The sequence below is a fragment of the Nesoenas mayeri genome (genome assembly GCF_963082525.1).
Source record: "Nesoenas mayeri genome assembly, chromosome: 7".
NCBI classification, from domain to species: Eukaryota; Metazoa; Chordata; class Aves; order Columbiformes; family Columbidae; genus Nesoenas; species Nesoenas mayeri.
In genome coordinates this window covers 14,717,081-14,740,096 of record NC_137551.1, presented here as the reverse complement: position 1 = coordinate 14,740,096, position 23,016 = coordinate 14,717,081, and the positions used below count along the sequence as shown (strand labels likewise).

Genomic DNA, 23,016 nt, shown 5'->3' with positions numbered 1-23,016 from the left:
ACACACATCTGAGCACTGAAATCGCACATTCAGTCCTATATTTGTCTGTAACGTTCACTCCCAGCAAGGAAAGGCAATGATGGTGAGGAGGAAGAGGATGAAGATGATGAAGAGGAGAAAGGTGGTATTGCTGCTGCTAACCTTTCATAAGGATCGTCCTTGCCTCTGCCCACTCAGTTCTGCCATCTGTTGTCAGCAAGCCGATTGGAGGCAGCATTTCCTCTTCATTCTCTGCCATTTTGGCTATCTTTCGTAACTGAGTGAAAAGATCTCCCTCACTGAGACGACGGAAATTAATGACAACATCCAAAACAAAAAACTGCAAAAAAATGACAGAAGTCGGAAGAACAGTCACAGATGGTTTGGACCCTTACTCATCCAACATTTTGCTTTTGCCTGTGTGGTTGTTGAGAAGCTGAAGTCCTGCCTGGAAAGCCAGGCCAGCAGGCAGTGGAGCACAAAACCACTGGGAGCTGGCCCAGGGCTCCCTCATTCTGTCTTTATACCAGTGTAATGGCAGTTGCTATCGTGGACCTATATTGTGTGTTGGGCCCAAATAAAGCATAGGTTATTTGAATAAGCTTAAAAAACCTGAAGAGATAAAATCAGGAAGTATGTACATAATTTCCATGGAATTATTTGTTTAAAAACAACCTAGATGATCTAGAGAACTTCCCATTGAGGTGAAGAACAGGTCTTCCTGGAAAAGGGAGACCTATTATCCTGGGATAAACCCCTTCATTCCAAAGGGGCCTGCAGGCATGGCTCCAGTGCCACAAATAGTCAAGGAGGGCTCTGCCCAGCCAATACACTCTGCTGCTTGATGGCATTTATTGGTTGGGGCAGATTAATGCTAATGCTTCTGTATTTCTGCCTGCACCTGTGCTCACTACTTCAGGTATGGCTTAGGTCCCCCTACATGGAATGGTGGCATATATGCCATGTGTTGTGTGCCAATACTTGATATCAAGAGAAAAGCATTTCCAGCAAATGCACTCTAATAAGATTTTTTTCTCAGTGTTTTCATCTCTGTTTAATAAACATCTTTGTTTGAATGAGAAAGCAAAAAAATTCTGCCACAGTCCTCCTTTCTGCATCACTGTACTTGGAACATAATGTAGGCTAAGAACAAAAATGCTGCAGAAGCATATTTTGGAAATATTGACAGTGAATGCTTGGTAAGAAGTGAGCTCCTATGTAGCTCGCTAATTGTGTTTCTGAATAGTGATTAGATTAGACTCTTCTTGAGTGAATTTAAGTGAACTAAGAAATGTAGAAAAGTATTTAAAAAACCCCAAACACCACATTAATTTACCTGATTGTTACAAGCAACAATGATGTGCTCTGGTTCTGGCATTACACTGCTTTTCTGGGCCACGAGGGTATCTTTGATATGTCCTGGAAGACGATAGGAAGAAAAGAGTCCATAGTATTGCTTCATACAGAGAGGATGACCAGACAGCTGTCCACGAGCAAAATCAACAGGTAAAGCATGGCTGGAGAGAGAGAGAAGGAGAAAAACAAAGCCAGAGAAAAAGAGGGGAGAGAGAGACAGAAAGGAAAAGAAATCTAATCTGTCCTTTGTTCTGTTACAATTAGATCAGGTATAACACAAATTGAATAACAAAACAAGATTACAGTATAAGGGAAATAGATGAATTCCCATACCAACGTTAAATACATCATTCCTGGCAGCTTCGTGCATATTCATTAAGCAATTGCATTATCATCTAGTGGACATGGAAAGAATAGCAGGTCACAAGCATCTCTGCAATGTGCGTAGGAAGCCTGCCTAGATGGGACCCCGGAAACTTGCCAGGACGGAAGTCAGCAGAATAGCTAGAAAAGACATAGCACCTTGAAAAAAAATACTGATGAAATTCACTTTGAATCATAGTGGCCCTGTACTATGCAGAGTGGTTAGAGTGTGCATGAGAGGGCTGTATCTGATGAACAGGGAATGTCTGGGGCAATACAGAGGGCATTTCTGTTTTCCATAGAGCCTTGCTTACGTGCTAATCCTTACTTTAATCTATGGGGGAATAAGTGCTGAAAACCTATTCTCTTTTTATTAGAAGGCACGTGAAAACAACACCTCCTAAAAGGCTTCTTTAGCAGCCAGGAAAACAACAAACAAACAACCAAAACCAACGACAAAACAAACAACAACAACAACAAAAAACTCCAACAATGCCAAAAATAAACAAAAAAACCCCATACCACACAAAGCACTACATTATCACAATTATGATTGTGGGTTGTAAAATATCCCACTGACACTGCAGCAGGAAATAATGGTGCTGCTGCTTGGGAGAGGCTGCAGAGACCACAGGAGGAAGATTTTGTGGTGCAGGGGTTTTCCCTCAGCAGAAGGGGACTAAGCTTCCAGCCTGCCAGAGAGGGGCAGGGGCAAGGAAGCACACTGGCACGGTTACTGTCACAGAGCTGATATGGGGTAATGTTTTATGCTACTTTATCTTGTTTAACTTTCTTTAAAACTATTGCAGTTCTAAACCAGGGATATTCAGTTTGATTCCTGGCTCTCAGACTCTCTGTATATTTTTCCTTCTCCCACATTTTGCATAATGCAGAAATCCTCTTAGGTTGAACAGAGTTTTAAAGAGCATCGATGATGATGGAAAATAGTGGAATAGCATGGTAGGTTTAGATAAGACAATCTGTAAATATAGCAGTTAAGAAAGGGGTTATTAACTCTGACTGATGGCACCAGAAGAACTTGTAAAGATTTAGGAGATGTCTGCTTAAGATCTTATAACACTTTTATGTGAGCAAGTTGGGCTTTGTTTGAAATATTTAGTCCTGGCAACTACATGGAATATCTGCATGGTTAAAACTAAACACTTGGGTTTGCACTGGAATATTGTGCATCTACATGTGGGATGATGCAAGAGAAGCTTGCAGGACACTTGCTAGTAGAAGTCCTTAACAGCAACAAGGACCTGAAAATGTTACAATTATGGTGTCCTCATAATTATACAGGAGGGGTGATAAGCAAACAGTAATAACAATATGAGGACATAGTAGCAAGGATTTAAATTATTATTAAGACAAGCAACTCTGATCACAGGAATCTTTGGATCTAGAGTAACAAGGTCAAAATAATAAGAATTTACATTGTTCTTTGAGCAATGTGGTTTCTTTATCTTACATCCTGTCTTATAAAGATGAAACAAACTACGTTAGCATGCAATAGTACTTCACAGTGCATCGGTGCTGGTATATGCAGTTGCATAGTATATCTTGGACAAAAGCATGTGTTCTTAAATAAGTTCTCTTCTATACTTTCTGAGTAGTTGTCAGGCTTTTGAATTGAAAAATCAAACAGCTCTTCCTCTTTCTTTTATTTAATTTATAGATGATAGGCACTTTGTTTGATTATGGACTTTGCCTTCCTCATGCAAACAAGTGTTGATTAAAGCATATCATACAGGCCTCTGGTGTCTCCAGACAGGAAAGTGACCCCTTCCACACTACGATGTGGTGTCCGTTGTGCTTGGCTCTCCACTGTTTCTGGTCTTCTGGGAGCAGTGATTTCCACAGTAAACTTGGAAAATATTAGGTGAGGTTAAGAAGTGCTATGTAAAATGCTTTTATGAGATACCTCATATATGACTTAAAGAATCATGGATTTTCACTGTGTTTATGTACAGAATGTAACAAAGGCATAAGTAACTTCTTATTTTTACTAGCTACTGAACTATTTTTACTAGCTACCTGTCTGTGGTAAGGCTTCCTTCTCCTGATGGGATAAATTCCTTTTTGCGGGAAGTGGGGAGCTGATGTTCTAAATGGAGGGTGCAGTATGTGGAGGGGGTGCAGCACCCTGGCAGGTGTCAAGTGTCAGGGAAGGTGTGCGGGCTGCGTAACCACAGTGCTGCTGCACTTTGAGTCTGGCGAGCACAGACTTCTGGTGTGTTCTCAACAGCTCTGCTAGGTAGATTGTGTGTGTCCTTTGGGCTGTGCTGTGTGTGCTAGAGTGATGACTACTAGGCATCAAAAAGGACCCTTCTCCAACTTGTTAGATTGCAGTAATAAAACAGAAAGTGCATAACATTTGCTGAAGCGCTTGCCCTGGAGCGTGCCGGAGCCCTATCCCTTCTAAATGGTGGAGGGGTGCAATGCAGCCTGACTTTGAGCATGCTACAGCACTCTTGAATCAGAAGCCCAGCAGATACTCAAGCAGCAGCTCTCCTTCCAAGCTACTTACGTGTCCAGTAAAGCTTTATAGTCTTGCACTCCAGAAATGAGATTGGCAGCAAACCTGCAAGTAGCAGATAGAAGTGACATCAGTCTTTTGTCATTTGGCAATACTGGGCAGTTTCTGAGAGACAGAGGAGAGCCTCAATGATTGATGACACAGCATAGGGAAAGTCTTCTGGCTTGGCAAGAACAGCCCCCCGCCCCCACCAAAACATAAATTAATTAATGTCAAGAGAAATATGAAATCCTAGAGATGGTCCCTTCAAATGGTTAAACAGACTACCACAGGAGGAAGCCTGAAAGCATTTATTTAGAGAATGTAAGCAAAGGCTGAATATTTAACAGAATCCTTAAGAGGGGTTTCCATATCAATACTCATAAGCTGTCCAATATATTGGAGTACTTCCTGTCCTAAGCAGATATTCTTTCTGCTGAGCAGTGGACAGGTGTATTATTTCCTGACACTGCCCATTTGCATTGTGTCTGAATGGGAGGCTCTGAGAAAAATACTTCCTTGTTAAAGCATGTGCATTAGAAAGTGCAAAGTTGAGGGTTTTTGGAAGCTGTGTGCCCAATAAATTTAGTCTGTAATGAATGAAAGCATTTATAGTTATGTTTAAAGTAAAGTAAAAAGATGCATTGGCTGTCTATGCAAAATGTTAAAATAACACATATCGGCTTCAAGGTTCTGGCTGTTTTATATTAGCATAAATTCACATGCAGTTAATTCTTTCAGTAATGAGCAGCTAGAGAGTGCTAAAAGCAAAGAGGAAAATTGCACTATATGAAGGTCGATTTCATCTGGTTTACTATTTTAAAAGGATAAAATGTTTTAGCAAAGGCTGAGGAATGGAATCCTGTTCTAAGCATGTCTGGAGGCATATATTCTGTGCTGTGTATTTTGTTTTTCCATCACAAAATGGTTTACTTGAATTATACGATGAGAAGCTTTGCAAATATCCCCTTAAAAATTATAAATCCCTTGGCATTTTTTTTCAAGCAATAAAAGTAATTGTAATGACATTTTTCTTTCTGAATATCAGTATGAGTAACCCCAGAAACACTGCCTTCAATCAGCAGGCCTAGTAGGAAATAAGTTAATGTTTACAGCCCTTATTTTTTAATGAAAGTTTATTGTCGTTTTGCAAAAACAGTATGTTTAAAATATCCTTTCATTTAGCAAAAGCTGTAAAGTTGTGGTACATTACCTCAGCTGGTCATTTACATCCTTGAAATACTGACGAGCAAAGATAATTGCTGGGCTGGAATTGACTGGAAGAGCTAGCCGGTTGTTGAGGTACATGTCATCCAGCCAATAGTTAAACACCTGAAGGAAGGGGACAAGAACTCTTAAAGATGTGAACAACATGAGGAAAGGCAGTCTGGGGCGAGGGGGGGAGTGCTCGGTGCTCCTGGTGTCAGGCATGGGCTCTGATTAATGGAGCTGCTGAGCATTTTCAGTCTGGGCTCTGTGACCTCAGCTCAGCTGAAATCAGCCACAATTCCATAATCTTGTTTTTCAATCAATAGCAATTTACAGTATGTTCCATTAAAAAGTAAACAAGCTCCATATTGTGGTAGTTTGGGTATTTTGTTGTTTGCTTCGCTCTACAACAACAACAAAAAAAACATTTGAGTACAACATACTAACTGCTGACTCTTGAATAGTGATTGGGATATATTTAAGAGATGGACAGAATTTTACTAGTGAAGGCTTTCCTCAGGGGGCTTCAAATATTTGTCAATGATGCCAAGATGCTCTGTTGTTAGCCATCAGATACTGTCCTGTATCAAGATGGAGTGGGAAAAGAATTTTCTGAGCCTAATGATTCAGTCCTGCAGATACTTGCATGTGGATAAGTTCCCTGGAGAATTCCCTCTGTGTCCACTGACACAAATGCAAATTACTGATGCCTGACCCAGAGAGACACACATATTAAATTTCTAACCATTTTTATTGAAAACACAGATGTACAGTAACCATATTCCTTTGTGTCTGAGCAGAGTTTGAAGAATCATTATTTGGAAAATTGAGGTTTTCATAAAAATATCAAATGGTCTTTCAGAGTTAGTAGGCATGCTTTGCATATAGTAACTATAAACAACAATGAAATTATGCAAAAATAATTATGAATGCATGCATCAGTTGAAAAAGGTTTCCTCTGAGATATTTCATAGCTGTTAGAACAGATGCTTCCCTCATAGTCTCTGGAGTCTTCAGGAGAACAGGCTAGAGCTGTACTCCTGGCAAGTTAAATTCCAAATAAGAACATTTCTAGTTTATCTTAAGAATCAGGTATTTAATTTTAATAACTGGTACTTAAAGTTGAGACATTTCAGAAAATGTTTATACGTCCTTCCTCTGTAGTTTTCATGCTGTAAGTGGTTAAATGAACAATTGTCTCCTGGAACACTATTTGTTATCAGGAACACTATTTAAGTGATGGTTAATTTAGCCACCAAAACATGAAGTTCTATCATCAGAAAAACAAAATGAGGTTGGACAGCATTTAGTGGAGCCCTCAAGACTGTGGCAACAGGTAGTTCAGAAATTAAGCACTGCTCTTAAAATAAAAGCACTGTCGGTACTGTAGCCTTTTTTCCTGACTGTAGCAGCAATTTGATGGAGTTTTCTTGCAGGCCACACAACTGAGAAGTTAAGGGAAACCACACTTCACTGACATCAGTAGTGAGCCTGCAGGATTTCACTGAATCCATTAAACCATTCAATGACTGTCTTCCTTGATGGGATGGAAGCACATCAATAAAATGAGTATTTCTAGTTTTCAGCTGCCACATTCTAACACAATTAATGCAGGCAGGATGAACTGTGACTTTGTAGAATAATAAAATCTACTTTATCTACAGCTTATTTAATTTTCCTGTCTTGGGAAGCAGAAAACTGGATTTCCTTAAAGGCTGAAGTCACACCATGGTCAATGTGATAGATATTATACATATATGTATGTCTACATGTGTGTGTATATTCAGCAAATACTTCAGGGTAACTATGTTGGTATGTTGTGACAATGAATGGCAAATAATAGTTTAATTTAAAATGAGTAATTGCTATCCTAAGGTATTCCATTCTAGAATAATTTTTGCATCAGAGCTTTGGCTAGATGGGTGTGCAAGGCACTTTTAATAGCTCTGTCAGAAAGCGTTTTTCATTTTAATAAAAACTCTAAACCCTATTATTAAAGGGAAAGGAAGAAACTACATCCAAAAAGGCTGTATGTACTGCATCCTACAGACAGAGTTGACACCTGCATGCATCCACCTGAGGTGCATGAATTCCTTCATATATGTCAATAACCTGTTGATCTGAAAACATAATAATGACATGGATTTTGACATTGTTCGAAAATTCTAGTGTATTGTGGCTGAATATTCATTCCTTTTGGTAGAATCTGATGTGACCCCTGCTTGCATTGACCCACTGAAAGAAAGCAGGGATCACAAATAGAACATTACAAAGAGTTTGTAAATTAGCATAATCCAACACAGCAATTATTTTTCTCAGCTGCATTTGCTTACCCAGTTCGCTGTTTTTTCCCTTCTCTCCTCAAGTATTTGCTGCAAGGATTCTCCCAGGCCTCCTGCAACTCCAAACTGTTCCACGATGACCTTAGTCTTTCTAAATTGTTCCTCTGTCACCAAGTGTTTCATGCACTGTAGGTACATGCGTAAGGTCTGTTGCAGTGGTGGGACTGGGAGTTTTGGCACTGCCTAATCATAAAAAGAAACAGCAAGTAATTCTACTTGTTCCCAAACTGTCTTTTTTTTTTTTTTTCCTTCTTCTTCTTCATTTTTCTTCTGTTGCTGAATAATATATTGCACCCATTTTAAAATCCATTTATTCTCTTTTAGAAGTTGACATTCCTGATTACCGCAAATGTGTGACTTAGTGGAGTTTCATTAGGTCTTAATTTGCCTGGATTTTAGGACATAGTATGCAGTTGTATGCAATACTGAAGCAGTGGTACCTCTCCAGTAGCTCTATTTTATGGCCTTTGGCCAATGAAGATTTCAAATGGATAGGCCAAGAAACTAGTGGAAAACTGAGAATATTCCTCGGTAAAGATTCTAGAAATCCTAGGACAAACAGGCAGATAGGCATGATGCAAGCATATAGTCTGAGCTAGACTCTAGTAAATCTTCTAATACATCAGGGCATAGTAAAATAATGCATTAAGAGAAGTTATTTCATTAGTAAAGAAGGGCATTTAGCTTGTGATTAGTAAAACTGTGGATTAATATTTGTCTGACTGGTAATATGACTTGTTATAAAGTTGCAGAGATAGAAAACATGCAATTCTACCTGTTTAGTAGCACTGACTACATACAATCCTCAATAAACCTGTGTTTTACCCTGCCAGACCTCAACTGTCAGCCAGTCTGGAACACTACTAGAAGGCTTGATAAAACATTTCTGTTCATACTTGCTTTATCCTTATCCTGTTTGGAGCAGGAAAACAATAGTATCTGGGAAGAGAACAATCTCATGCTGTCCAAGCAGTTAAGTTTCCTTGTTTTTTTGATGTAGAATTAACCAAGTGAAGTGTAGTCATTTAAAAGCCAGAGGACTTACAGGGGCAGTGGGAAAATCAAGTAAGAGTATAATCCATGAAAGACTGGGAAATTTCATGAGGCTGTGATGCTCAGGGAGGTGGACATGTCTCCCCATTGAGAAATGGTCATCTAATTCAGCTATGCTTGTCCATTAGTGGTTAGTATAGACCATAAACTTTTGGAGGGTTTATTTCTCTAATTTGATTTTTGCCTGTCTCCTAAAGCAAGTAAAGTTCAGATTTTGTTACTAGCTCTTGATATAATTGACATTCATTTTCACAGAATTGCAGGACCATAGCATGATTTTGGTTGGAAGAGATGTCTGAGAGTCACCTAGTCCCACCTGCTGCTCAGAGCAAGGCTAGCTGCAAATTCCTTTGCTAGTGCACTCAGGGAGGAGGGCCTGAAAAAAGTGCTCTGAAAAGGGCAGGGAGTGCGTGTCCTCTGAGCTCAAGTACCAGCTCTGCCTTTTGACATCCATGGGAAAGTCAGTGCTGCATTACGTTTCCCTATCTAGAAAATGAAGATTTCAAGTACTCATTAAAAGTGTCATAGGATTACCTGTTATTAATGGAAATGGAAATCCAATCTAGCCTGTAACACACTCTGGGTGTCAGAAATAAAAGAATGGTAATTCTACAGTTTCAAGCTATGTTTAGTCAGGGCATATCTCTTCTGTCATTAATTTCTTGGTCAGTGGAAAGAGATGTGCCAGATTTTGATACCTGGCTTTGGCCCTATCTTTCTGGGTACAGTTACGGTGCAGTTCATGACTCTGCTTAGGAAAAAAGCTTTAAACCCAAGGGTTCAACTATTTATAGGCATACACATCCGGCATCTTTAAAACCCACTTGAAAATGAATCATATGTGATAGTTTGATAATCCTGAACTATTAAGAAATAATTACATGACATCTCTGACAGTGCAGTACTGCATCTGCTATTGTGTAATAGTATTTCCCTTATTGGAGTTCTTCACAGGATGTCGGGAGGAAGAGTGGTTTTGGATATGAGAAGCACTAATGTTAGATAAAAGTTCCTGACTGTAAACTTCTGCAGGATAACTAGTGTTCCCTGAAATGAAGAAATCCACTCTGGAACAGAGCTTGATTTACAGTTATTAATTTACAGCATTAAAAGCTGTTAAGCCATCTATCCTCAACCTTTTTTTCCCAGAAATAATTACTTACTGTCTCATCTTTACTGCATGTATCTTTCTCTTTCTTCTGCATGTTTTTTTCTAGGACAGGCATTCCTGCATTTCTTTCAATATCTTTTGTTGAGGACAGAAATTGAAGCCACTTGGGGGCACTTATGAAGCCTCACGCCTCAGTTCTGGAAACAGAAAAGATTTAAAGTCCAGTCAGTACCCATTATTTATAATCAAAATGTACATGGGGAGTATTCCCTGCGCAAGCATACACAGAAGCTTCAGAATGCAAAACTGAAGAGAAATAGAAGTACAACATTCAAAAGTAGCTGAACTGAGCCCTGTGGAGATTGCTCTGACATTGTTTGTCACATTTTGCTATAAATTTCTGTATCCAGGACTATCTGATGCACATAAATGGTCCCTTCTCAGCATGGTTTATTTTGTCACTCTAATTTACTTAGCAGTGCGTTGTGCCATGATCTACATGCTTTGTTAGCTGGAGGAAAGAGGTGACTTTTCTTTGAATGTATTTATGTTGACACTGGCAATAGTAAGGCTGCAGTTTTCTGTCTAAGGATCTTATATATCCTGTCTTTACTGTTTGATATGAAAGCACCGCAGTCTTTAAATCTATTTGCCACTGCATGGTTCCATGGACACAGTGAGGTGCTGTCATCTCTGCTTTAAAGATGTGGAAGCTGTGGAAAGGAGCTTGAAGGAGATGTGCCTTTGTCCCCCGCAGGCTACAAGCTTGCAGGGTGCCAGTGCTTTGGGGCATAGCGCTGGGCTGGGGACCCTGTGAGCCTGCCTAGGCTGGCAGGCTGGCTGTGGGAGGACTGGGAGGGGTGGCATACACTGCATTTGAGCAGCTTCGCACAGTCTTTCCAAATAGCATATAACTATCCAGGGAGATGGCTTAACCTGCCAAAAGTCACAGAATTCATCTGTGACAGAGCAAATACTTTCACTTGTGTCTCTCTGGTATTGTGCTTGTCCTGGTTTCGCTTCTAAAGATGCCTCTTATTCCTTTTTCTGTACAAGAATAAGCTTTATGGTGCACGTATTTCTTCTGATATAATACTGCCCACACCAAGAAACTGTCTTTCAATTACAGTTCTATGCATTCAGTCAGGTCTTGATAGATCACAGGTGTGTTTGTTGTTGTTGGTTGGTTGGTTGGTTTTTTGTGTGTGTTTTTTTTTTGTTTCCAGATATTTTTTTCCAGATTTTTATTACTTTGCATTGTGTGTATGCAAAATATAAAAGACAATATGTGCTGACTAGGTTGAAAAGAATGTCGTATTTCCTTTCCGAAACCCTTGGGACTATACATTCAGTGCCATTGAATATTTCTACAACAGCTTTTAAAAATTATTTGGATAAAAACCTACACTGTATGGAAGTGAGAAGAAGAGTTTTGGTTAGCAATGGGCAGGGATAGCTGTGCATTAGTCCTCTCCTGAGGAATCGGTTTGGCTACTCCAGCTTCAGAGTGGCTCTGCCAATGTGTATGTGGTCACTGACACCCTGTGTCGACCCTGTCCTCTCCCTGTTCTGCACTGGCGGCCAGTGGGGCTGTGTGCTGTGAAATAGGTTGTATAAGATTGAGAGATGTCCCTGGGGCCCTGCAGTGAGCCACACAGCAAACTCATGTTGATCTGTCATCTGCTCATGATTTCAACCTGAGTGAGAAACTATTTCCCTCATGGAAAGGCCATATTAACCCGCTGTGCTGCTCCGCTCCCTCTCATGTGCTACACAGGTCTCACCACTTAGCTGTGCATTCTATTCCTAGCAACACAGGTTCAAAGCACTACAAATAATGAACACATCCTGTAACTCTTGGAAGACTGTGGTTTGCCCAGTTGTTTATGGGCTGGCCTCAGTTCCCCACCTGTGTTCAAATACAGAGCAGCCATTTTGTGTTTAGAGCCCCTAAAGCTGTATTTCCCTAAAGGAAAAAAATCCTGCTGGTGTTCTTCTAACTGGGACTTTTGGTTTTTTTTTCTTATGTTTTTTGTTAAACTGCAATATGGAGTCACGTTGACTACAAGTCCATACTGGCTCTGTGTCTGTGGGAAATGCTACTGGTAACAGACTCACATATCTGTAAAATGAGTGTGTTAAAGAGTTTGCGGGTAGTAGCCTGAACTGTGCTTTTCTCTGTCATAGGGATGAATTGAGGCTTTGTCTCTGGTTCGAGTGCTGCCAGCTTAGCATCACACCCAATCCTCTATTTGCTTAATAAAGGACAAGGAAACTGACACAAGAGAAAATCCTGCAGAAATTCAAGATGGTTCAACTTCAAAGTTGCTCACTTGGATGGGTGTGAGGTGCATTGTCAAAGTTATTAAGAAAAAAAAATCCTAGGTCTTTTTATTTACAGCTGGCTTAGCTGAAGGGCTGGAGTGAGCAGCTTAGCAGGGTGACTGTGAGTCACGGCAGGCTGCGAAGCCGGGTGGCCTTCCCCACAGTTCAAAGCAGCAGCTCAAATCCACAACAAAAAGCACTGATCTCTCTGTTAGCAGATAGCAGAGAAGGACTGAAATAAGCCCATGTGCTTATAGTTGAGTTCTCCATACACTGTGGACTCGGGAGGCAGCTTGCTGTGTGTAGCGTTGTTAGGGCATTGCACTCAGCCTCTATCCACTCATCCTCACTCTCAGTGTTATCAGGAAGAAAAGCTTAAAGCTCTTAGGAATCCGTGCTTAAAGTTAAGAGGAATGCATGAGTTATCAGGAATACATGTGTGAAGTGCTCACTGCTGCGGCCGTTGACATGACAAGAAAAGCCAGGAGCCGCCCTGTCGCCTACTCTGAGCTCCCGCGGGCCGCAGCAGTCCCGGGGCCCGGCGGGGAGCGCTGACGCTTCGTCGGAGGCTGCCGGTGCGCCCCGAGACCTTCCCACGCTTCAGCCCCGGGGATCCCGTTCCCTCCTGAACCGCCGTCGCAACGAGACCTGTGGGCGGCAACAGCGGGGCGGCCCCGTGGGAGTAGCCGGTGCCACGAAGTTTGGCGAGGGGACCCCTCTCGGCTCTGCTCCGCGGAACCCGCCGCCCCGGCTCCCTCGCTCCCGGGCCCGCGGCTCCTAGTCCCCGGCACTTGCTGCCCCGCCCGCCCATACCTGCTCGTCGGGCCGCTCCCGAGCGGCTCCGGGCGGGCTCCGCGCGTCGTGGCGGCTCTGTCCAAGGTACCGCCGTCTACTCCGCGGCCAAGTCCCCTCTGGGCAGGGGCGTGAGGAGCGCGGCTCGTCCCCGCCGCCGCCTGGCTCCTCCCCGCCCCTCGCCCCCGGCACCGCCCGACCCGGTCCTGCCCGCCCCTCCCGCTGCGCGCAACAGGCGCTGCCGCCCTTCCTCTGCCGTCAGGTCGCGCCGACGTTTTTCGGCCCCTTCGGCAGGCTGTGCCTGGCGGTAGCATCAGTGCCACCTGTGCCCGAGGGGGCGGGAGGGAGGACCCCAGCAGATCCGGGCTCACCCGCGCCGTTACTGCCGTCGGGGTCATCCGAGAGGTTCCCCCGCGGCGGCGGCAAGGGGAGCCCCTGAGGGTTACAGCTCTCGGTGACCAGTGTTGCTACAGGGATTGTCACTAGTGTCGAGCGGTGTCGCCGCGGGGCACCTGACGCTCCGGAAAGCTCCGTGGTGGGGCAGGGCGGGCGGCGGCGCCGGCCGGTACCACGGCCCGGAGAGGCGGCAGCCCGCAACGGGGCGGCAGCAGTCCCAGGAGCGGCCCGGGCTCTGCGGGAGCTGCCCTGGGGCTGGCAGCGGCCCCGAGTCGGCGGCAGCAGCGGACCGTGTCGGGGCAGGAGCGGGGGCGGCCCCGGGGCGGTGGGCCAGAGGAGGCGCCGCTGTTGCCGCTTCCCGCAAAGAGGGACGTTGCGGTTTAGGGAAGCGGGATTCGGCTCCTGTCGCAGTGGCCATCGCTCCTTCGCCGAACCCGCCATGCTAAAGCACCGTCGCGGTGTTTTAATGAGTTTTGCGCCGCCTGAGCAGCGACTCGGCCGCCTTGCCGGAGCTGCGGCGCGGCGGGGCCGCGCGTCCCGCGCAGCTCAGCCGGACCAACGAACGGCTTCTCCGCGTTTCGTTCGCGGCGCCCAGCTCCCCGGGGACGGGTAGAAGCCCTTTAATGGTTGCTGTGGCCGTTTATGTAATTTTTCCTGCCACTTGAGGTTATAAGTCATTTATTTTGTTTCATAATGAGCTAGGAATTTAAATAAACGATTTTATTTTATATCAAGATAAATTTACAGGGTAAATTATGCACACTGCTTCCATTGTGGTTGGATCGAAGGTTTCCACTTTTTGCAAAGGTTTGAATGAAGCACTTCGTGCATCTTTTGTTTCGTTTAATCCCTGTCGGCTACATATGGGTGTGCATGTTGCAATTGGGCTGGCATTCAGAACGAAGAAACGCTGTTTCCAGTGTTGTCTCTCTAACTGCTGGTAATGTAATACTCAAAAACTGAAATTCATGACGGTGAGAATTAAAATTAAATTCGTGTGAGAATACGAGGAGCTGTTTTTAGGCGATCGATAGCATGTTCACAGTGCGATGTTGTTTGCTCGGACCTGTTAACATATGTTTTGAAGAATGAATGAGAACATTTTGTACTGGGGTTTTCTCCTGGGTGATTTTGGTAACCGATGAGGTTTGTGTTACAAGGAATTGTTACTGTATGGGTTGCACTGAGAATAACCAGCTCCCTCCCTCAAGCAGCCCTCAACAATGAAACAAAGGCAATCAATCCCCTTCAATTCTGTTTATTCAGATCGTATTATTGTAGTTTGGACTTCAGTATAATACAGTATATTGCACTTACCGGAGAGCAGCACAAAAGAGAAAAAAAGTACAACAGTTTAGTTTAGTTCCAAGGAAGAATAAGATGTCATGATAGTTGTTGCTCTTCTTAAATATATGAAACCAACTGAAAAATCTAAGTATATGTACACAAGATTTATGTAGTCCCTGAATATGCTATTCAAAATTATACACAGACTTTTTTGCGTTTCTTGTATTTTTTTTTTTTTACATAGATATACAGTATGTCACACACAGTTTCAGCTTCAGAAGACTTGGCACAATTATATCACATCTATGAGGCTGTTGGTTTTTCTATTTTGTGTTTGGTGTTTTGTTGTTGCTGTTTTGTTTTTGAATGGTCCCCTCCAGATTTATGCCAATGATTATTCAGATAATTTTCTTCAGGATTTGTCTCCCCATTCCCCACTGCCTCCACCTTGCCAAAATGCTGAAGGAAATACTAATTAAAAATAGTCTAGAAGAAGAAAGCCATTACATGATGACAACGGTTAAACTGTATATATTGCACATTGGTACAGAAACATAACGCAATAATGCTTTCGTCCCCCCCCACTCCCTCTCCCCGACAGGCCCCTCCTTGCTCCTGGGGCTGGGCCATGTCAGGAAACCTAACTGTACTCATAGTCTGATGAATCCTCTTCAGACACCCCTGTCAGGTCTCTGCGGTAGGAGTCCATGCCGTTCTCTTCTGTTTCGCCCACTGGCCGGAGGCTTTTGCCCATGCCTTTGCGCTCCTCCATTTTGATGGTGTCATAGAGTCCCTTAGGTCCTTCTTCAAGGAGGATGTTCCTCTCTGAGTGAGAGGGTTTCATTTGGCAGACATTTTTGAGGAAGAGAAGGACAGGGGCATAAAGCACGTTGGCGAGCCCCATGCCCAAGTTGAGCTGTGCAAAACCCATGGTGTGCACAATCTGGCCAGCCACAATGGGTCCCAGGGCATATGCCACAGAGTAGGAGATGTCTGCGATGGCATAGACACTGCCGTAGACAGAGACGTGGCGCACGTCTACCAGGAAGGCCAGGGTGGGCAGCAGGGCTGTGTCCACCAGGGCGATGCCGAAGCAGATGCCGCAGAGGGGAATGATGACCTGCCCAAAATTCTTGCAGGCTGGTACCAGGCAGGAGCTGGCGCCGATGATGGCCATGCCCAGGGCACCGTAAAACCATTGGAGGTGGGGGTATGCAGCGGCTAACCGGACAGTGACGTAGACACCCAGCACGTGGGGGAAGAAGGCGGGCAGCCAGGTGAGGCCCACCTCCCACTCACTGGCGCCCATAGATTCCTTCATCCAGTTGGCGATGGTGGGCTCCAGGAAGGCCAGGGGGATGTTGCAGGTGGCCAGGGCCCCCGCCACCACAGCGATGTAGGGGTCGATCATTAGGCGGTGGATGGGGGTGCCGACGGGCATGTTGGCCCGTGCCCCGGTGGCGCATGGTGGCGCTAGGGCCAGCAGCAGCAGCCCGTCGAGGAGGCAGACACAGGCCAGCACCAGAAAGGGCACCCGCTTGCCGGCGAACTCGTAGAGGACGCCGCCGAAGGGGGGAGCGGCCAGGCTGCCAAAGGAGATGCAGGCCAGCGCCGTGCCCAGGGCGCGGCTCCGCGCTGGCTCTTCGGCGTAGCGGTCGGCAATGAGCGCGATGCCGGCCGTGTCGGCGAAGGCCGAGCCCAGACCCTGCAGGCTGCGCGCGGCGAACAGCGTCGCGTAGTTCTCCGCGAAGGCGAAGGTGGCGGTGGAAAGGAACATCACGGCCAACCCGGCCAGCAGCGGCGCCTCGTAGCCCACGCGGTCGATGAGTGTGCCGCTGAGCGGGTTCACCAGCAGCTGCAGCATGGCCTTGGACGCGAACAGCACCCCGATCTGCACGTCTTCGTTGCCCCCCGTGGCCGGCGGGTACCGTGCCGGCAGGAGGCTTCGGTTGCCGCCACCGCTGCCGCTCTCGTTGCCCCCGGCGGGCGCGGACGGACCGGCGGCGTTCCCCCCGCCCCGCATGGCCGCGATGTAGTCGGGGATGATGGGCACGATGACCATGTAGAGCATGTTGTCCAGCAGCAGCGCCACGCACACCACCACCAGCAGCAGCCGCCGCTGCCGCCGCGCCTCCCCCATCGCGGTACCCAGCCGCCGCCGCCGCTCGCCCACCGCCTCCGACAGCCGCGCCACGGCGGCCCGCGCCCGGTCCGCGCCCCCGGCTTCCGACATCACCCTCAGCGCCGCCGCCCCGCCGCCGCCCGCATGGGGCACGGCGGGGGCGGCCCCGCCGCCTCCGCCGCTCGAGCCGCCGCCGCTCACCTCCCGGCGGCCGCCGCCAGCCCGTGCCGCCGCTCCGAGGCGGCTCCGAGGGGCCGGCCCTCCATCACCACACTAATAAGCGCCGCGCACGGAAACCCCACCCGCCCCCGCCACCGCGCCGGCCCCGCGCCCCCCCTCCCGCCTTCCGCGCCCCGCCCCGCTGTACCGCGCTGGCGGCAACAGCGCTGCCCGCCCGCGGTAAGAGGGCTGCCGGACGGGGGTGCCACCGATCCCTGCCTGCCACGGGGGTGTGCCTAGGGGGGCGCGGAAAGAGGGCCCCACCCCCAACGCCGGGGCCCACCGGCAGCTTTCGCGGACCCGACGGTGACGCTGCCCGCGGATCCCGGACGGCTGTGGAAGCGAGCCCCGCTTCCCTGGCAGTCTCTCGGAGCCCTCGCTCTGTCGTTTCTCTCTGGGCCTGAACAGCGCAGGGGCAGCGGACCGGTCCGACGTGCGCCCGCCGGTACTGCGGGTAGCGGTCCCGTGTCCTCGGGGGCTCTATGCCGCCATTGCCCCGGAGGAGCGGTCCGCAGTCCGTCTCGCCTGCGGCAGTCGGCGATTACCGGCTCGGCCCCTCTGTGGTGCGAGCCGCAAAGGCCCCCTCTTTCCCCGCGCCGGGGCCGCAAGGAACCGTCGGCCCTGGCTGCCCTGTGCCTCTTCGGCGCAGCCCGGGGCCCCCTGGCTACCGACGTCTAACCCGAGAGCTACTCGCTGGGGCTGGCCGCCAACAGCCGGCGCAGCTCTGCGACATCCCCCCGACGGCGTAGCCGGCCCGGCAGGGCGGGCCCGGTGGAGCTCGGACTAACCGGCAGCGGGACTAGACAGCGCCGGGCTAAGCCCTGCCCCTCCTCTGGGGGTGAGCCTTTCCCCCTCCCACCGCGGGGCAGTGCTCCCACTTAGGAAATCACTGAAGCTGCATTGGAATGCAGAGAGCAGCACAATAACCACTTTCCTCTGTGCGTGGGTGCATCTAACACTCAAATACCAGGGAAATAATCTTCAAGTGTCGTGGTATTACATACTTCCCTCATTTTCCCAATCAGTCCTGCAGGTGGAAGCCCTGCAGAGCAAAGGGCCTCATTCGGTGCAGAGACTTTGGTACTAGGAAGATAATCGTGGCATAAAGCGAAGGGTAAATATTACCACTGTAGTAGAAATGACACGTGGCCTAATCTGAGGAAGATCTCTGCAGAAGGCTGTATGAAATCACTGGGTCTCTCCACTGAACAGTTCCTGAGTAGATGTGGAGTTTGGGTGCCTTCATTTGCTTGCATAGCTGGGCTTCTGTGGCTGAAAGAGAGATGATTTATCTGTCAGTTGCTGTATCTTGCAAGAAAACTACCTAGATGGCCAGAAAGGCTCTAAGATGGATCCTTGCATTGAGTGGCATACAGATCCAATTGCACTTACACAGAAGTGGAGTCTTTAAGCATGCTTAAAATAACAATACCCCATGATATTCGTACTGTCAGTGTTGTCGTTATTTGTTTACTACCCCACTGTAAACTTGCAGAAATACACTGCTGACAATAGGGACAAAGCTCTTGACCTGGGACTCTAAATAAGCTAGTATCCAAAATACTTCAAAAGGTCATTCCAGAGTGTTATTGGAAGTGTCTGAAAGAAGAGTGTTATTGGAAGGGTACTGAGCTGAGAGCTATGGCTGCTGCACTTGGCTGCATGTTTCAGGTTACTTGTCACCTGAGAGGTTGATTTAGTTGGGGAAAAAAAACTCAAAAAGCCTATCCTCCTCTGTTTCCTCAAACAGACCCTGTGGTAGCAACCTGAGAATGTGTTTCTGCAAGGAACTGTGGGCACAGGAGGAGAAGCTCACAGGATGATAAGGAAACTGCTGAACGATCTTGTTTGGAATGGATATCACGTTTGCACTAAGCAGTAATGGGTTGGGGGCAGATATGACTTTGGATCATTGCTGTGCTGCAGTCAGGAGTATTGGAATCTTGGCTCTTGCTTGATGAAGCACTTTATTTGATTAAAGTTTCCCTTTTAATCAGAGATATGGCCATTTCCCGTCTCTAAAATGGAATCTGGCTCTGGGGGTCATGTCTGGATAATAAAGGGACCGGTTCTCTTGTCTCAGGGGAGCTGATATCGAATTTATTACCATCAAGGGGAAGTAGAATTATACTTGTAAAATGTTGCATAATAAATTTAGCCTTCTTAGTAAATCAAATCAGTGGATACCCTTATCTGCAAGAGATGCGTCATCGCTACGTGAGCTTCTTTGACTAGACAGAACTAATTGGGAGAAAGTGTACCTTCAAATGTGGTCAAAGCTGATGGAACCACAGTAATTTAAAGTAAAAAAAGAAAAAAGTCTCCCTGGTGTTTGGCTTAAAAACTTGTAACTGTATTTGAGAAGGGACTTCAGGGTGAGATGACTTTTAAAATTTTGTACTTTTATCCCAAAGCCCAGAAGATGTGACACTTATTTGGTTTGAGAGGAGGAATGCGGAGGAGGTGATGTACTTCATTTGTCCTCCAGTGCAGAACTTGCAGTTTTGGAAAGCCACTGCTAATGTCAAGGAGATGAGGAAGATTCTAGGTCTGTATAAATAACAGAGCTGACTGTACCAGGACTTCTTACCACTTTCTTTGTTCTAGAGGCTGTAGCTGAATGAAAATGCAGCTCATGATGAGTGCTTTGCCAAAGAGAGGAATTTATTCTTAAGTCAAAAAAAATCCCAGGGCCCAGGAAGGGAAATTACATTTAGAATCTTCAAGGTTTAAGAAATGACAGAAAATACATAACACATGTATAAGCATATAAATCTACATGTCTGATGATGGTGTCAGTTGAAGTTGTATGTGAGGGGAAAGTGGGGTTTAGTATGACCAGTCAGTCACACTCCCTTTAGTTTAAAAGAAAGACCTACCTACCTTAAGAATTTTGGAAAAATAAGAACAGTTTATCTCCAGACATCAAAATAAATATCCGAGTAGTTAAACAGAAAAAAATGACTTGCATACAATATGCACTTGCTTGTCCTGCTACCTACTGAATTGATAGTCCTTGCACTTTGGAATGACAGTTGTTTTTGATGCTGTGTCAGGGTGATTTTACAGTGAGAGAGAGAGGAGCAACAACTGCTGTGATGCACTCTGCCGTCAGGAATGGACTTAACTTAGTCATGCATCCTTAGGAGTCTTCCACAGGATAACAATTTTTTGTTGTGAGGAGCCCAAACACAATGAGTCAGAGAGTGAAAGTTCCTCATGTCTGCAAAATATTAATTTTCTTAATAGCCCAAGCACTTACAATAGAGAGGTTGTTGTCTTAAGGACATGGCAATACTTTTTAGCACTTAGTGCTAAAGTAATAATGTGTTTCTTTTCTAATTTTAATTTCTGATTAAAAGACCTGCTAGTCTGATCCTGCCAAATAGGAGGGGCTCACCTAGTTTGACAAGCATGTTATAATCTTTAGAAGTGTGGTGGAGGAAGGAGACAGAAGGTAAAGTCCATTTTCAACAACTTAATTTCAAAAGCATTTTTGTGAACAAAATTATGGGGCTGTCAAACAGAAACCAATAAATTATTGCCATGAGTAGAATTATTGAGAAAACATTGGGTATTTTGCCTCAGTCATTAACATATTCTTGTATGTCAATGGTAGTTGAGCTTCCTGCCCTTCCTGTTTGGCACTGAAATCTGTGTTCCCAAGACAGACAGACACACAGATGCAGGCAGAGGCACACAAAGGCACACAAGAGCTGTGGAGGGCAGAGGAAAGAAGGAGTCCTGGCAGGAGCTGCCAAGTCCAAAGGCTGGTGCTGCCATGCAGTGGCACTGGGGGGAGGGCTTGGTGCCCCTGCTCCTGCTTCAGGTTCCTGCTGGGCAGCTCTGGTTGGCAGCACTAGCTGGACAAGCCTTAGCCCTTCCAGCCAACGGGGCTTTTGACATTAATGGCCACCAGGTGCAGCCTTCTGGAGAGACTGTGTCCGTTGTAATTTTCTTTCAAAACTTCATGGCCAATACAGGTGTGACAAAGGATAGGGACTGTACATGAAAATGTGCCAGTCCTTTTCTGTAAAAACTGTGTTAAATAAGCAAAACTTCTCTTTAAAAATGGTTGTCATAACTTCTTTTTTCCCCAGAAATGGTAAATGATTTTTTTAAATGTTGCACTCATACTTCATACTGCTTCACTCTCTGGCAATAATGCTTAGAGAGAGAGAAATAGATGAGAAAGAGAAGTGAGAAAGTAATTCAAGGGTTTATGTCTAAGCCTATGTTAGCTCTAGTAATAGCTGATGTTCTTGTTAGTTGTAATAGACAGTTGTGCAGTTAGAGTTAAAAGAGAGCTTATTATAGTATCTTCTAACTCTGAAAGTACAGGACATTCTCTACAATAAAGTCATGTCCCTACTTCTAAATGGCTGAGCGAATGGTGTTTTCACTTCTGCCCTGGGAGCACACTTGGCTGTCCAATAAAATTCACAGCTTGAGTAGTCTCCTAATGTTTAATTAGAAATTTCTCTTCCTGTATTGTTCCCACTATGCCTGTATCTATTGTATGTGTCATCTTAAACCACAGTTGTCTCTTCTTTACATCCTGCAAATATTGGCTCTGTCAGTCCCAGACTAGATGAGGACTACAAATGGTGTCTATCTTTTAGATGGAAGAAGCAGCTGTAAGATCTGGGAAGATCCTGCTCCTCCCAATGACTGCTTCTGTTCCTAGTAATTTTACATATGTTTTATTCTATTGTGTCTTTCTTTGCTCTTTTGAGGAAGCCTATCAAAATGTTCTCCAAGCAACCATAAAAATATTGGCGCTCCCCCTCCCCCAAGGTATCCTGTTTTTCAGCTCATCAGTTGTAAAAATGCAGAATATATTCTTGCTCCAAAAATCCTCAAGTTAGTGCATGCACTCATTTCTGATCCAGTTTTGCAGGGAGCAGGAACCAAAGAAATGTTTTGATGCAACTTATTCTTCACATGCTTCTCCACTGGCCACTTGTGGTCTGCTCACCTTTTGGGGCTTTGCTGTAGCCCACATCAATTCCTCATTAGCTCCTCATTGCTTAACAGCCTCTCAGAACTAAGACAGCAGGAAATGCATCTTCCACACACTCACAAATAGTTTCAGTGGCTTGAAAAGCAGTATCAGATTGGCAATCTGATTTGCTGACAGTTGAAATGTAGGTTTCTAGCATGCTGGGCATTCTTCTTGTGCTGGCTACAGAAGAAGGATATTTCAAATAACCTGTCAGATATTTTGGTTTGGTAATCTGTAAAGTGATCAACATTGTCCCAGGCAGAATGGATTGAATATGAATATGTTATGTAAATAGGGAGACAAATCTCTTGGCAAAGAATTAAAAGTATGCTTGCAGGATATATTGTATGTGACATATCCCAGTGACAGGATACCTGTTATCTTGTATCTTCATAGTATTTAAGTGAAATTTCACTGTCAAGGAAAGCTCTGGCATCTGGCAATTTTGTAATGCCTTTCTACAAAATTATTCCGAAGGAGACAATTTTGAGTAAAGTATGAAATAGGCATTAGTGTCTGGAGACAAACAACACGGTATTGTAGTGGATCCTACTTTTCCATGATACTTACAAAAGTCAGAAAAGATAAACCTAGATACACTACTCAGTGCCTTAGATATTTACTCATGTGCATACATTATAGGCATGTTAGGTGTGGCTGTGGCAGAATTTATCACAGGTCTTGCCCATGTCATTGTATTCTTTTGTTCATAAGAAGTTATATTTCTGTAGCTTTCATCCTTTGCCTTAACATTTTGAATGACTGTGGCATTTCAAACTATTGAAAACACTTGAGAAAAGGGGGAGAAAATGCTCCTTTCTTGCAGTATAGATAATCAGTGGAGATCCAAGTCATCTTGTAGGTATTTGCAGGTGTGTATGATTAGTATCCACACAAACTTGGGAAGGGACATTAGGTGTGCGTCAGGGCTAGTTCCTC

General features: G+C 45.4%; 2 protein-coding genes across 2 annotated transcripts in view; both read right to left on the bottom strand.

The window, feature by feature from the left end:
• CHAT (choline O-acetyltransferase) overlaps positions 1-10,046 on the bottom strand; it is a gene marked incomplete at both ends in the record, with an annotated part of 28,821 nt that extends 18,775 nt beyond the window's left edge. Inside the window, 6 exons of the mRNA XM_080347637.1 lie at positions 142-319; positions 1,316-1,496; positions 4,229-4,282; positions 5,430-5,548; positions 7,759-7,950; positions 9,984-10,046. Coding sequence (XP_080203763.1) covers positions 142-319; positions 1,316-1,496; positions 4,229-4,282; positions 5,430-5,548; positions 7,759-7,950; positions 9,984-10,046 — 787 coding nt within the window. The remainder of the gene's footprint in view (positions 1-141; positions 320-1,315; positions 1,497-4,228; positions 4,283-5,429; positions 5,549-7,758; positions 7,951-9,983) is intronic.
• A 5,325-nt stretch (positions 10,047-15,371) lies between these two features.
• SLC18A3 (solute carrier family 18 member A3) lies at positions 15,372-16,964 on the bottom strand (the record flags this gene model as incomplete). Its single annotated transcript, XM_080348296.1, has 1 exon — positions 15,372-16,964. The coding sequence occupies one exon, from the start codon at positions 16,962-16,964 to the stop codon at positions 15,372-15,374; it is 1,593 nt and encodes a 530-aa protein (XP_080204422.1).
• Between the last annotated feature and the right edge of the window lie 6,052 nt (positions 16,965-23,016).